Genomic DNA, 16,529 nt, shown 5'->3' with positions numbered 1-16,529 from the left:
AACTTAAGATTAGTGAGTGATGCACCTTTCTGGTTTGCTTTTGAATACTACAAGTAATTTTATAATTTGAACTGCCTGCTGTCATTTTTCCCATTGAAAGTACAGATCAAGAGTGCAGTTTGAGAGATCAGACAGCATTTACATTTTACATCTTCCATTTTATTGGTGATTATTCTTGCAGAATCCAATGACTTCAGTGGTGAATTCTAATAAATGCCAAAGCACTGTCCCATGAATACAAATTTGTAAAATTTACCTTTAGACTGGTCAATTCCCTTGGCATGATCTGGAACTGAATTGAAATTAGAGATTGGCCAATTCATGTAGGCAGTTCAGCTCCCATTTGAACTGATGTGCTTATATTTCCTTTTTGCACTACCATTATAAATTCCCATGTTCACATGTCCATCATCTTGTCCTCCAATATCCATGTCCACATGTATAATAAAAACTGTAAATACCAAGTTGTGCTGTAATTACGCTTTCCAGTCATTGAAAGGCCAGTGGCCTCCTAGTTAACAAGAAATATTTATATAATGCCCTTAACATAGTGAAACATGCTAAGGTGTTTCAAAGGAGCGGCAGAAAATAATATTTGAACCCTGAGTCATAAAATCAAATATAAAGGTAGCCAAAAGCTTGTTAAACAAGGTACGTTTTGGAGAGTGTATTGAAGGAGGATAGAGAGGTAGTGGGATGGAGAGATTTAGAGGAGGAATTCCAGATTTTAGGGACCTTTGTAAATAAAGCTTGACAGCTGTCAAGCTGACGTGATTAAAATCAGCGTTGTTAAAGAGGGGCAGAAGGGCTGACATATTGAGGGTTGGAAGGCTGGAATGAGATGTTTGCTTACAGTAAACAATTTATGAAGTTAATTTCCATTACAAACATGGACAGTTATATATAATGGAAAAAAGCGATATGATATATATGGACATATTTTATTATTATCTAAATTTATGAATGTTCAGGTGTTTTTGAGATTTTATTAAAGTTTCAAATTAAATTTTGAAATTAACTAAAACTTTACATTTTTTAACTGACTCTGATCCAAGTAAATGATTTTTTAAAATGTCAGTTCTACAGAAGCGTTTTAAGATGGTGAATAAAAATAGCACAAATGAAGCAAATCCTACAGTTTGTCAATGGTTTTTATGAATAATTGATGCTTTCAAAGTTTATGAATTATTAGTGGTATGGTGCTTTTGGTAAGTCATTCCATCTGTTCGACCATCACTTTAAAATTACATTTCAATTGCCTTGAATGGAAACTGTGATGAAACTGCAAACGTCAGGCTGAAAATGTTGGCATACTGTAGTTAAACACTAAGTAAACTACAAATTCCAAAATTGCTATGCAGCATCTCATGAAACAACCATTTCCGGTCACCTCTACCACCAAGACAAATTGCCTTCCTCTGAACTGTATTTACCTTAAGTTTTGTCAATGTGTTGTAAACCAGTTAGAGCACAGACTTTCTTTCACACAGTTTTAAATTTTATTGACTCAATAGGGAGTACACAGAAATTATGTATCTAAGTTGATTTGCCCACTATTATCTCTGTTTAATGATTAATGAATCACTCTTTGGCACAATGAGTGCACTTCAGCAGAAAGTCCTTGTTAGAAAGCAAATTTCTGGGCTAATATATCCCAAAAAGCATTGAACAAAAAAAATTGCAATTCTTGAAAAGACTGAAGCAGCACTTTAACATCTTGAGTACTAATGCATAATTTTGTGTTCGTGATCCTTACTTAGCAGGATAATTGCACTAAACTTCATTCAGAATGAATGTTAAAAGGTGCTGGAAAGACATTTTTCTCTTGCTGAATTATAACAGTGATGTACTGATGAAATGTGCGAACTGAAACAGCTTCTTTGGCTTGAGTGCAACAAATCCAAATATCATGGCTGATTTCTAAAACTGCCAGAGCAGAACTGTTTATAAAAAAAACTGGAAAATACAAAAATTTGGTAAACCGTATCTAATTGTTACTTACAGCAAGGTCTTCCAAGGAATTTCAATTTTGTTCAAGTTTCCTACACACTATATTAACCATATTCAAAGTTTACAAAGAGCAAGATGTAGACCTCTTCGCATAGTAAGTTTGGAACACAACGATTACCTGGGCCAGAAAACAGCAACACTTCTGGGTTTGAACAATTGCAGCACAAAATGAACTTCGCTATGATCAAAGGATTCTAGATAGCTAGATTGCTACATTTGACCTGTCAAAATGACAGAATTTCTTTAGCATTATCAATCCACTGTTTTTGTTCTGTGTTAGGCAGTCCATAGAAAGTACAGTTAGCATAAAACTGAGCCTTTTCAGTGCCTCATAAATCTCTGGATTTATTTTGACAAGGTACATTACATCCTGCAACTTTAAACCACATCAATCTCTTAACATTCTAACATATGGCTTGGCTCCTAAATATGGAATTCTATTCAGGTTTAGTAAAGAACTTTTCTGAACAGCATTTCTGGCTTCTCTTCATTTTCAAATATTAATTATTAGCTACAGAATTTGTCTTTGTACACATTAAAGTGCCTTTTCACCCAGAGGTTAAAAGTTAAATATGTTAACCATGTAATTCTAGAAGAAAGAAAATTACATTTATCTAATACCTTATCATGTTTGCCTTTAATGCTCCAAAACTGTTCACACAGAATTAAGTGCATGGCGTAGTTCCTAGTGTTCTGCTGTCTGCATAGAATAATGCCAACACTTAGCAATAACTGAAAGCCAACGAAACATTTGAATGGCTTTGTAGATTACAGGAAGAATACTGGCCTTGGATGCTTGGAAGTTCTCTTCTTTGAACAATGAAATGAGACCTTTATCATCCACCTGTACCAGCATCATCTGTTTTTTTATCTAGCACATTCGCAGCGCTGCGCCAATGTGTTAGATTAACTGTCATGCTCCATGTCAGATGTGTGACATGTATCAAACCTTCAACCCAGAGAGAAGAATGCTACTAAGTCAAGCTGACCCTTACGCCCTGATTTTTACTGAGATACAGATGAGGAAGTATTGGGGACTGATTTTCAGTGGCAGAATTTTGATAACATGGGGAACACACAAGTCCTGTACTACTGAAGGCAGATCCCGTCCTACATTTCAATCTTGGATCAATTTGCTGGACCGTGTCAAAGGGATCAAACTTGACAGCTAATTTTCGTGAACCTTTTTCTACAAACCATTTTCTGAGCAGGTCAGAACTCAAGGGAGCACATTTTGGGAAACTGCAGACAAAATAATGTGGTATTTTCCACCTACTAAAATCAATGGATAGAAAATCATGGGCGTGCAGACACTTGTAATTTCTCAGGATATTGCTTGCCTCTGGAGGCTTCAATCTCAGAATCACCCCAATTGTGTTACCTTCCATTTATCCATTAAACTCCTGAAATTACCTCAATGTGAATCTTATTGAATTACTGAAAATCATAGTCGCCCATTTGGTCCATCAAGTCTGCAAGGTGTTTTTCTCTTCAACATTCTACCTAATCTAACCCCACCCTACTATTCACTTCTCGTAATCTTTTTTTCACTCTTGAACTCAATTGTCTAATTATGTTTTAAATAACTATATGGACTCAGTTTTAGTAAAAAAAATCACTGATTGCAGATTCAGGAACATGCCAATTTTCATAAACACATAGGTACAGGAAAAGCCATTCAGCTCTTTGAGCCTGTTCAACCTGTCACGGTTGGTCTGTATCGGAATTCCAGTCACCGGCATTTGTACTATATCCTTTGGTATCTTTATCTAGAAAACATCCGCCAGCATTAGTGTTGAGAGTTTCAACTGAATCAATATTCACAGTCTTTAGGTTAGTTAATTTCAGATCTCCACTACATTTTGTGTGAAATATTTTTCTTTCTCCACATTTGAAGGCCTAAGTCTAATTTTATGATTATACCCTCTTGTTCTGAATTCTGCCACGAGAGTAAATTTGCTTTTTTGGGTCCTTTATAATTTTAAAATGTCAGTTAGATTAGCCATCAGCCCTGTAACATAAGAGAATACAGAATAAGCATATATAATTTGTCCTCATAACTTAATTCTCCTACTTTAGTGAATCTATGCTATGCTATTTCCGAGACAAATATATAGCTTTCCTGGGATTCAGTGCCGAAAACTGAATTCAGAACTCCAGATGTGATCTAACAAAGGCTTTGAAACACCTTTTTCTTAATTCAGAAAATGTCCAGAATGAATCCCTGGAATAAAACGCAACATATCCAGAGACGGTATTACATAAACCTGCACAGTTTGGCCCAGAAGTAGGGACACTGCCAGTGCACCACAACAGCCCTGCCATTAATGTGTATACTGAGGTAAAAAAATTGTTCAACGGACTTGACATAAAATGGTTGTTTTCACTGGAACAGGCTAAGAGGAAATTAATTTGATTTTTTTTCAATTAACAAAAGGCCTTCGTAGGGTGAATAAAGAATTACTATTTCCTTTGATGGGGAAGTGAGTAACAGAAAATTATCAATTAAAATTACAACTAAGGCAGGCACCAGAGTTTGGGAGATATTTCTTCATTCTTTCACTTCGGCAAGGAGTTGACTCGAGAGGATGATTGAGATAAATATTTGAACCACAGGAAGACCTGGAATTGGGCAGAAATACAGTTAAAGATTTCTTTGGCAAAAAGCAAGTACAGACATGCTGGACAAGTGGCATTTTTCTATGTTTTGAGCTTCAGGAGGAATGAGTTGGGAATGAGTTGCAAGTATCCCCACTGAGTAGCAACCTGGTAAATTCGACTTGGCTTCAGATTTTGAGATATGAATGAGTAGGTTATTACATTTTGTCAGAGTGAGAAAGTAAATGACGAAGATATTGATGAACAAGGCTTAAAGAACAACTAAGACCATATCATCTTTTCATTTAATAATATGGATAAACTCTGATATTAACAAAAATGAATGTTGTATTCAGGGAAATTTTTCAACAAAGACTTGAAAAGTATTAATCCTATTGAAGGCTGAAGGTTAAAAGGATGGAGGAAAACAAAGCAGAACAAGCTAGTAATTGAATGGCTAAGACAACGAGGGTGTCATGCAACAGAAGGCAAGTTGGCTGAACTACATAATATTGAACATATTTGATGTATGCATTTTGAACTTTTCTTCATGAGGTTAAATGGTTTGATTAGATGACATGATAGTCCAACTCTTAGCAATTTGTTCTACCCGAGTTTGAGATGTGCTGATTCTTCCTCAATTCATTCAGATCGTGGGCTTTGCTGCCTTCCAGTCCAGATACATTTTGAGTTTCTCTTTTAAAAGTCAGCTCCAGGTACCCATGATATCTGTACTTACACCAAGTAATGGTAGGAGGATGTGTCAAGTCTGTGGTAGGAGGACTTCCAAAAGGAAAAAGTAACAAAATGTTAATTCAGATCAGATGAAAGGTTCGTTCTCAGAAACAAAGTGCACTATGAAATGTATTTTATTCTGAAAGAATGGCTAAACCTCTGCTAGAATTAGTGACAGAAAATAATTATAAAAATAAATTAACAGCATTCAGACCCACAGCAGACAGAGGGAACTCTTAGTCTACTTAATAAGAATCAATTAATATTTGCTAATCAGAAAATTAATTAGTATGTATCAGTCATTACTGATTGATTGATTGCATCAGGAGATTCGGTGGAAATTCATAAATATATCAATTTTGTGAATTAATGCTGAATGTGAAATGATAGTGGTAGTTTAGCACAACGGAAATTGGCAGATGAGTAGTTCAAATCAGCAATGGGTACTCCTGCTGAGGTGCTGCTCTGTTTCTGCAGGTTCTTTTTAACAAATGTTGGTCTGGATTTTACACTGGGGTCAAGGTCCTCACCCCAGTGTAATAAGGGCAAGGTAAGCCCACCTCTGCTTGACTAGTTCAATCTGCAGCGTTTTGACAGCGATCAAGACATTTATTGGCTTATGGCACGATTTCAGCTTTGATCCAAGAGGAAGCCCCACTTGTAACAGCTGTTGTCAATCAAATGGCTGGGAGGTCCCTTGTCCTGGGACCATCACTGCTGAGATTGTGTTAGGCCCTAATGGAAGTGAACTGTGATGGAGCCAGGATGAAAGGCATTAGGCGTTAGCATTCTGGTCGGCTCCAGCAGAAGGCAGTGCCAAGTGTGACAGGTCAAGGGAACCATGGTGTGGACGTGCTGGTGTTGGACAGGGGTGGACAAAGTCATAAATCTGATGACACCAGGCAATAGTCCAACCAGTTTATTTGAAACCACAAGCTTTCGGACGCAGCTCATTTGTCAGGTACGGTGAGAGAGAAGAGCACACAGACACAGTTTTTAGGCAGATAGATCAAGGGCTGAGAGATCAAAACATCATACAACTGGTGTGAGTAGAGTTTCAGATGATGTTTCTACAAGTGACCAGTGTCAGACAGTGAGTAAAGTATCAGCAGCTGAATAACCAGTGAAGGGATGACCTACAATCCAACTAAGTGTGGAGATATTTACAAAAAGTTAAAAATAGGATGGCGCTGGAGACAAACTAAATGACTGAAATACCATGATAGCTATAAGAGTCACATGCCAAGGGTCTAACCAAAGTAATAAGTAATTCAAAACTGTTCAAACTAATTAAGGTACAGAGTTCATAATAATTTATCAAGGTGAAGGTGTGAAAACAGGACAATAAGGAAGATTTTGCAGATACAGATCACACGTAGGCTGACATGAACTCAAGATCGTGGTTGAAGCCGTCTTCATAGGTGTGGAACTTAGCTATCAGTCTCTGCTCGGCGATTCTGTGTTGCTGTGTGCTCTAGAGAGTGGGCACTCACACCAGTTGTATGATCTTTTGATTTCTCAGCCCTTGATCTGTCTGCCTATAAATGCTGTGTCTTTGTGCTATGCTCTCTCACTGCACCTGACAAACGGGCTGCACTGTGAAAGCTTGTGATTTCAAGTAAACCTGTTGGACTATATCCTGGTGTCGTGTGACTTCTGACTGGGTCAAGGGAGAATGTGGGAGGTGAGGTGATAGGGGTAGATGCGAAATGTCACACCTTAGGAAGCAGAAAGTACATTACAACTTGGCAGGCCTCTGATAGGGACACAGTGCCCAAAAAAAGGAGGCGTTTCCTCCTACCTGGCCACTTGGCACTGGCTTCCCCCACCACAAGTATAACCTGAGGGGGGGAAGAGGGCGTAAAATTCCAGCCACAGAACAGGAGTATGTCTTTCAGCCCCTGGAATCTGTTCCAACATTCAGTTAGATCATGAGTCATCTGCACCTGAATGTCATTTCTTGCTGGAGCTTCTGAAAACCTAAAGTGGATTTTTAGGTTCAAATTTAATCTTGGGGGACGTGTCCAACACACTCATTGGAGACAATTTGAGAGCAGGGGTTGTCTTCTCCATTATTTGGATTGAGAAATCTGCTGTCAACATTCCCACCTGAAACCCCTCCCCTGCAGCTGTTTTATGCTGCAAACATCTTTAATTGTTTCAGGATGATTATATCCAATTGAATAGAACCACAGCACAAATCACAGATTGTAATCATTTTCCAAAAAGACTGTTCATTTTAATTCATTAGGTTCTCTTAAACAGAACCGCTAAAGATCTATTCTGTTACACATTGTGAGGGTTTTGTAACCCAGGATAATGCTGGCTTTTCTCCAGATGACAAATATTCTTAGAGCACTCACATGTTAATCCCTCCATCCTGTAAAATGGTCATTCACTTCTGCAACAAAACAGAAGTTATTATTCATACAAAAGCCATAAATTATAGCCTGATTTGATACCCCAACTTTTCCCATTCAAAACTCTTATTCTCGCATTTACCTTCGTCCATGGCCTTGTTCCTTGCTGTATTCTCAGTATTTCCATCTGACCGATACTTACTCAACTTCCACGACCTTCTGTTCAAGCGCTTATCTAATTCTGCCTTCCTTCACCTTGGCACTTGCACCTTCAGGTGTCAAGGCCTTATGTTCTTGAATCTGCTTCTTAAATCCTTCCAATTCTGTAACTCTCTCTTCTGCTTTGAGACTTTCTTCAAGATTCAAGTCTTTTCGTTCCTCAGTGGATTCCTCCTTCTCTGGCTCAAGATCAGCTTTTCATGATGTCTATGTGAAGCGACTTAGAGCATGTTCCCATAAGCTGCTGTTCTTACATTGCATAAAAACTGGTTTGGGCTAATGATACCTGTTTCCTATTTTAATGTATTTTAATCAGGTTCAATGCTAGGATACATTAATTTAACACTAATGAAGTGTACCTGGCATAGTATTGACTTCTACAAAATATCACTAGGGAAAGAGATGGTATTTGACATTTTACTGCAAATTGTGACACAATATTAAGATGAAACATGCCCAGATATTAACTTTTCCATCGGCTTCCTTTGAAATACCTCAACTTGAAAATCATCACTCAGTGTCAGGAATACTATACAGACACTCAAGGCACAGTATATTACAGGACATGCAGGAATGCTAGAACTTTACAGAGCCACAAGCGGAATATACATTTAGGGTTAAAATTTCAACCACTCAGTTCGTGGGGCCCTGGTACATTAGCCACTGAAACAATGAAATTTCATTGAATGTAAAAGACCAGAGTGATAAGAAATTAGGCAATTGGACATACTATTCGAAGGAGGGACTTGTTTAGTACTTATTGGCAAAATCTTATTTCATATAGACAGAAGGTATATTAGTCATGTAATTGACTCACACATATCTGCAGAACTTGTCTGGCTAGTTAAGTGATGTGCAAACAGCACCAACTGGAAGCACAGGAATGTTCAAGAGAAGAACATGGATAAACTTTTGGAATGCCTGATAATGACTTCCAAGAACAAATTGATTGCCTCAGTGATAGTTGGAACTGCAGATGCTAGAGAATCTGAGATAACAAGGTGTAGAGCTGGATAAACACAGCAGGCCAAGCAGCATCAGACGAGCACGAAAGCTGACGTTTTGGGCCTAGACCCTTCTTCAGAAATGGGGGAGGGGAAGGAGGTTCTGAAATAAATAGGGAGAGAGGAGGAGGTGGACAGAAGATGGATAGAGGAGAAGATAGGTGCAGAGGAGACAGACTGGTCAAAGAGGTGGGGATGGACCCAGTAAAGGTGAGTGTAGGTGGGGAAGTAGGGAGGAGATACGTCAGTCCAGTGAGGTCAAGGGAGTGGGATGAGGTTAGTAGGTAGGAGATGGGGGTGGGGCTTGAGGCGGGAGGAGAGGATAGGTGGGAGGAAGGACAGGTTACGGAGGCGGGGACGAGCTGGGCTGGTTTTGGGATGCAGTGGGGGGAGGGGAGATTTTGAAGCTTTTGAAGTCCACATTGATACCATTGGGCTGCATGGTTCCCAAGTGGAATATGAGTTGCTGTCCCTTCAACCTTCAAGTAGCATCATTGTGGCACTGCAGGAGGCCCAGAATGGACATATTGTCTGAGGAATGGGAGGGGGAGTTGAAATGGTTCGTGACTGGGAGGTGCAGTTGTTTAGTGTGAACTGAGTGTAGGTGTTCTGCAAAGCGGTCCCCAAGCCTTTGCTTGGTTTCCCCAATGTAGAGGAGGCCATAACGGGAACAGTGGATGTAGTACACCACATTAGCAGATGTGCAGGTGAACATCTGGTGGATGTGGAAAGTCTTCTTGGGGCCTGGAATGGGGGGAGGGGGGAGGTGTAGGGGCAGGTGTAGCACTTCCTGCAGTTTTAGGGAAAAGTGCCGGGTGTGGTGGGACCAGAGGGGAGTGTGGAGCGGACAAGAGATTCACAGAGAGAGTGGTCCCTCCGGAAAGCAGATAAGGGTGTGGACGGAATATGTCTTTGGTGGTGGGGTTGGATTGCAGATGGCAGAAGTGTTGGACGATGATGAGCAGGATCTGAAGGTTGGTGGTGTGGTACATGAGGACGAGGGGGATTCTGTTTTGGTTGTTATTGCGGAGAGGAGTTGTGAAGGATGAGTGGCAGGAAATGCAGGAGACATAGTCAAGGGCGCTCTCGACCACTGAGGGGAGGAAGTTGTCGTCCTCGAAAAATGAGGACACCAGAGATGTATGGGAGTTGAATGCCTCATCCTGGGAGCAGATGTGAGGGAGGTGAAGGAATTAGGAATAGGGTAAGGCATTTTTGCAGGAAGGTCGTGGGAGAAGGTGTTTTCTAGGTAGCTGTGGGAGTCAGAGGGCTTGAAATGGATATTGGTTTCTAGGTGGTTGCCCTCGACCTCTTCATCTCCAATTGCCGTCGAGACATCAATCGCCTCAACCTCTCCACACTTCTCAGCTATTCCAGTCTCACCTCCGCAGAATGTGCAGCCCTCCACTCCCTCCGCTCCAATCCCAACCTCACCATAAAACCTGTGAACAAGGGAGGCACAATTGTAGTATGGCACACTGATCTCTGCATCGCTGAGGCCAGGCTCCAACTCTCCGACACCTCCTCCTACCTCCCCCTGGATCATGACCCCACCCCCGAGCACCTAACCATCATCTCCTAAACCATCCACAACCTCATCACCTCAGGCGACCTCCCACCCACGCCTCCAACCTCATTGTTCCCCAACCCCACACCGCCCGCTTCTATCTCTTTCCCAAAATCCACAAACCCACCTGCCCTGGTCGACCCATTGTCTCCACCTGCTCCTGCCCCACCGAACTCATCTCCACCTATCTGGATTCCATTTTCTCCCCCTTGGTCCAGGAACTCCCTACCTACGTCCACAACACCACCCACACCCTCCACCTCCTCCAGAACTTCCAATTCCAAATTCCCAACACCTCATTTTCCCCATGGACGTCCAGTCCCTATACACCTGCATTCCCCATGCAGATGGCCCAAAAGGCCCTCCACTTCTTCCTGTCCCGCAGGCCTGACCAGGCCCCCTCCACTGAAACCCTCATCCGCCGAACCGAACTCGTCCTCACCCTCAACAACTTCTCTTACAATGCCTCCCACTTCCTACAGACAAAAGGGGTGGCCATGGGTACCCACATGGGCCCAAGCTATGCCTGCCTCTTTGTAGGTTACATGGAAAAATCCCTCTTCCGCACCTACACTGGCCCTAAACCCCACCTCGTCCTCCGTTACATTGATGACTGTATCGGCGCCGCCTCGTGCTCCCACGAGGAGCTCGAACAGTTCATCCACTTCACCAACACCTTCCACCCCAACCTAAAGTTCACCTGGACTATGTCTAACACATCCCTCAACTTCCTGGACCCCTCTGTCTCCATCTCAGGCTATCACTTAGAAACCAATATCCATTTCAAGGCCACTGACTCCCACAGCTACCTAGAATACACCTCTTCCCACTGACCTGCCTGCAAAAATGCCATCCCCTATTCTCAATTCCTTTACCTCTGCTGTATCTGCTCCCAGAATGAGGCATTCCACTCCCGTACATCTCAGATGTCCTCGTTTTTCAAGAACCGCAACTTACCCCACTCAGTGGTCGAGAATGCCTTCAACTGTGTCTCCTTCATTTCCTGCAACTTATCCCTCACACCCCCTCCCCGCAATAACAAACAAAACAGAATCCTTGTCGTCCTCACATACCACCCCACCAACCACCATATCCAACGCATCATCCTCTGACACTTCTGCCATCTGCAATCTGACCCCACCACCAAAGATATTTTTCCCTCCCCATTCTTATGCGCTTTCCAGAGGGTCCACTCTCTCCGTGACCCCCTTGTCCGCTCCACACTCCCCTCCGGCCCCACCAGACCCAGCACTTTTCCCTGAAACGGCAGGAAGTGCTACACCTGCCCCTACACCTCCCCCCTCATCCCCATTCCAGGCCCCAAGAAGACTTTCCACATCAAGCAGATGTTCACCTGCACATCTGCTAATGTGGTATACTGTATCTGCTGTTCCCCTTATGACCTCCGCTACATCGGGGAAACCAAGCGGAGGCTTGGGGACTGCTTTGCAGAACACCTCCGCTCGGTTTGCACTAAACAACTGCACCTCCCAGTCGCGAACCATTTCAACTCCCTCTCCCATTCAGCAGAAGACATGTCCATCCTGGGCCTCCTGCAGTGCCACAACGATGCTACCTGAAGGTTGCAGGAACAGCAACTCATATTCCGCTTGGAAACCCTGCAGCTCAGGTATCAATGTGGACTTCAAAAGCTTCAAAATCTCCCCTCCCTCTACCGCATCCCAAAACCAGCTCATATTGCCCCTTCCTCCCACCTATCCTCACCCCCAACACCCTCCTACTAACCTCATCCCATCCCCTTGACCTGTCTGTCCTCCCTGGATTGACCTATCTCTCCCCTTCCTCCCCACCTACACTGAACTTTACTGGCTGCATCCCCGCCTCTTTGACCAGTCTGTCTCCTCTCCATCTATCTTCTTGTCTATCCATCTTCTATCAGCCTCTCCCTCTCTCTCTATTTATTTCAGAAGCCCCTCCCCATTTCTGAAGGAGGGACTAAGCCCAAAACATCAGCCTTCCTGCTCCTAACATGCTGCTTGGCCTGCTGTGTTCATCCATCTCTACACATTGTTATCTCAGATTGATAGCCTGATTGTTTTGACACCGTTGTCTACATAGAGGCATACAATTGCTTAATCTTCTAAACTGTAAATGAAATTGTTAAAGAGATAATAGGAACTGCAGATGCTGGAGAATCCGAGATAACAAGGTGTGGAGCTGGATGAATACAGCAGGCCAAGCTGCATCTTAGGAGTAGGAAAGCTGAGGTTTCGAGCCTAGACCCTTCATCAGAAAAAAAAAGGATCTAGGACCGAAACGTCAACTTTCCTGCTCCTACGATGCTGCTTGGCCTGTTGTATTCATCCAGCTCCACGCTTTGTTATCATGAAATTGTTAAAGCTTGTTTTAAAACAATATCACCTTTGTCTGTGGGTGGTCACCATCTCATGTTGAAGCATTAAAAATCAAATTCTTACACTGTAAAGGTCTTGGATCCCTCCCCCAACAACACTGCCTGGTTTAAGAGTGCTTAATACCTAGCACATTCAAAACCGCACTGCTGTCTTCTCAAAACAGGAGAGCAGAAAATTAGAAACTGTAAAACTTCAATTGAGTGGAAGAGGAAAAGATCCACAAAGGACATTGAAACAACTCCATGAAAATGACTATTTCTTAAATAGAGAGATAAAACATTGTAAAGCAGCATCAGAATTTGATTAAAGCTTCAGGTATTAGCAGTGATAGAGCATATTGATGATAAAGGTGCTGTTGTACATTAAGTTTTAAAAATAAGTCATTGCCTTCACCAAAATAGAAGATAAAGACATTTCGGATGAGTACAACTATCACTACTACTATAATATTCATTTGTTACCTGTAAATGTCACTTACCTTTTTAAACTGTAAGCATTTGAGCTGACATTCCTCTTGGGTGTTAAAACGGTTATTATTCCCCTCACAGCCTCCATACCAAAACTGTGCACAGGAATTAGCTGAGGTATCATAATACCATTTAATGACATAACTCCTGCATGACCCTTGATCAAGGGGTTCATTGCAGGCCTGATCTGGAATGTAAGATCAGAATATTGTTAGTCATCTGAAAATTTGTACTTTGATTTTGAAATGCATGATGTACAGAACGTATTGTTCTGTTCAAAGTCATTTGTTTCAAAAGCAAAACTTGCTACTTGTGTTACAGGGCTTCCTCCTTGCTACTCAGCATAACTTGAGGAGGTGAGGATGAAAATTGGGAGACAGCCTCGTGCTGTCTGCTGTCATTATCCAATTCAGAATTCCTACTTGCATACAATATATAGGGTGACGTATAATACTATGGAACCATAAGCACCTCATTCAACATTTTCCATCATTCTTAGCTAACAGCTATAGAAGGAGACAACTGCGTTGGTCTGAGCAGCAGAAAGCCACTTAAGATTCATATGGCCAAGAATCTAATGTGATTAATCAAGCACAGATAATCTCCTTTATATGTTTGTCTTTTATAACAGGCAGAAAAGCAATGACAAGATTTGGAAGTCAGCAACAAGCAAAACTCAACACAACTTCCAACACCTCCCTCCCTCACTGCCCCACCTCCCAGTGAAATACCTGGAAAAGGCTACAGAGTTTATCGAACATATACACATGAACCTGCCTGGGGCTAGTGCCTTGGGTTAGAGGTATATGCTGGTATCAGATGGCAGGCTCACCTCACTATGGAAGCTATAAGATTTGGTACCAGTGGAAAATCCGGATTCAACAACCTGAAATGTTTTATCATTGTGTCCAGAATTACTTGAAGCTGCCTGTCTTAATATACAATTTTTTAATTTAAGTTTTTGTCATTAATTTTCTATGTTGGACTTGGAAAAGTTGAATGGATAAGACTTCTCATTACAAATTCTTATGAGACCAGAAAATAAAAAGTTGTGATTTGTGCCGTGATTCTGTTGCAGTGGATACTTTTGATAATACTTTGTCTCAGTCTGTCTGCTCCCCACGTTAGGAGTTCATGGGTCGCTTTGAAAGATATTTAAATCGCCAAGATTTAATATTTTTTGTTGGAGAATGCAGACTTCATAAGAATTCTCAATAAGTCATTAATTGCCTAATTGGAGAGTGAGGTGAGATTACATAGGGCAAATGCAGGCCAATCAGCTCCTTTAAAACCATTGAATGTGATTGTGACTGATTATGCCTGAAGTTCATTCATCTTTCATGGTTCTATAACCCTTAATGCTCTTGCCTAATGAAAATTTATTATCTAACAGTTGACTCCACCTAAAATTTATAGACCTCAAATAATACCTAAACTTTTCTGTGATTTCCTGAGCTGTAAATCATTTTGGGTTCTGAACATTCAGTAAAAGGTAGTGGAACAATAGCCTGTCAGTAACAGGTCTTATCTCTTTACTGCGACCTGCTGATGAGGAAAGGATGAACTAATTCTCAAAATCAGCAGCATTAACAAATCATAGTACTTTCTTGTACTTTTTAGAGGTCACTGCTATTTCCAGGTGGGATGCAGTGATTTTGATATGTTCAATATAAATGTATTGTGAAATCTGCTGTTAAAACATACAACCCATATATATGGTCTTCAGAGATAGCAGGAACCGCAGATGCTGGAGAATATGAGATAACAAGGTGTGGAGCTGGATGAACACAGCAGCATCAGAGGAGCAGGAAGGCAGACATTTTGGGCCTCGAGCCTTCAGAAAATGAGGTCCCACGTGCTGCAGAGGTGTGTAATAACTTCTCCAAACAAGTTGATTAGAAAAATAGGTAAAATGTATTTCCAGAGATAATGGGAACTGCAGATGCTGGAGAATCCAACATTTTAACAAAGTGTGAAGCTGGATTAACACAGCAGGCCAAGCAGCATCTCAGGAGCACAAAAGCTGACGTTTCAGGCCTAGACCCTTCATCAGAGAGCATCTGATGAAGAGAGACCTCTGATGAAGGGTCTAGGCCCGAAACGTCAGCTTTTGTGCTCCTGAGATGCTGCTTGGCCTGCTGTGTTCATCCAGCTACACACTTTGTTAAAATGTATTTCCAAAGCTGTGTTTTTATTTAAAGTGATTTACTTCCCGTCTTGGATAGTAAGAACTTCAACTGGTCTTTAACTGATTTTGGCTACAATTGGCGTGAGTATTCCTGAGCAAGAAAAGACAAAACCAGCCATTTAACATACACTTGGTCACTAATGAATGATTGTGCCCACTGACTTCATGGAAAATGAAACAGAATTTCACGATGTGATCCAAAAGCACCAAAAAGGATCCAGAAATTCTTGATTTATTTTTCCAGAATTTGGCATTTTGTAAATTGTCAGGGTAAACTGATGGTCCTGCTGGGGAATGCAAACATTGAATAAAGACAAGATTGGCCTGAGCTAGGGGGCTGTGTACGATTGACCCACTAAGACTGGTTCAATGGCCAAGAAAGTGTAGAGACCTGAGGAGAGAAGACTGGAAGTATCACAGTGTGGTGCTGGAGGAGCACAGGAAACATCAACTCTCCTGCTCCCCTGATGCTGCCTGGCCTGTTGTGCTCCTCGAACTCCACACTGCGTTATCTCTGACTCTAGCATTGGCAGCTCTTAATATCCAAGACTAGAAGTAAATCACTTTAAAGAAAAACACAGCTTTGGAAATACATTTTACCTATTTTTCTAATCAACCTGTTTGGAGATGTTATTACGCACCTCTACAGCACGTGGGACTTGAACCCAGCCCTCCTGGTCCAGGTGTAGGTACACTACCAGTGTGCCACAAGTGTCTTAAAAAGAATGAATGCTTCATGAATTTCCATGTTATCCTTGCCTAGGGGCCATGCTCATCTTCTCTGTATTGTTCTAGGTTTGGTATATGTGCTGCCAAAGTAAGCATTTTTTAAAAAAATTAAACCTATTTTTCTAAACAACCTGTTCAGAAAAGTTGTTACACACCTCAGGAGCAGGTGGGATTTGAACCCTGGCCTCCCAGTCCAGGGGCATTACCACTGCAATGCAAGAGAGTCCCCATTATTACATGTGAGCTTGCAAACACATGTAAGATACGACCCGCAGTG

The 16,529-nt window shown here is 41.6% G+C and overlaps 1 protein-coding gene and 1 non-coding gene across 4 annotated transcripts in view; both read right to left on the bottom strand.

Moving 5' to 3' along the window:
• Positions 1 to 1,528: 1,528 nt before the first annotated feature.
• Positions 1,529 to 16,529, bottom strand: part of LOC125448583 (collagen alpha-1(XXVIII) chain-like) — a 237,635-nt gene continuing 222,634 nt past the window's right edge. For all 3 annotated transcript variants that reach the window (XM_048523982.2, XM_048523988.2, XM_048523976.2), the window contains exons 35-37: positions 13,347 to 13,522; positions 7,707 to 7,744; positions 1,529 to 5,391 (exon numbers count right to left, since the gene is read on the bottom strand). In XM_048523982.2, the coding sequence (XP_048379939.2) occupies positions 7,739 to 7,744; positions 13,347 to 13,522 (182 nt within the window). In that variant the 3' untranslated portion in view covers positions 1,529 to 5,391; positions 7,707 to 7,738. The remainder of the gene's footprint in view (positions 5,392 to 7,706; positions 7,745 to 13,346; positions 13,523 to 16,529) is intronic.
• Positions 16,242 to 16,348, bottom strand: LOC125449206 (U6 spliceosomal RNA). Its single transcript, XR_007246862.1, has one exon. It is a non-coding gene; the product is annotated as a U6 spliceosomal RNA (small nuclear RNA).

The sequence above is a fragment of the Stegostoma tigrinum genome, chromosome 2, assembly GCF_030684315.1.
Source record: "Stegostoma tigrinum isolate sSteTig4 chromosome 2, sSteTig4.hap1, whole genome shotgun sequence".
Classification (NCBI taxonomy): Eukaryota; Metazoa; Chordata; class Chondrichthyes; order Orectolobiformes; family Stegostomatidae; genus Stegostoma; species Stegostoma tigrinum.
The sequence above is the reverse complement of the archived record's forward strand: the minus strand, read 5'-3'. Positions and strand labels throughout refer to the sequence as shown.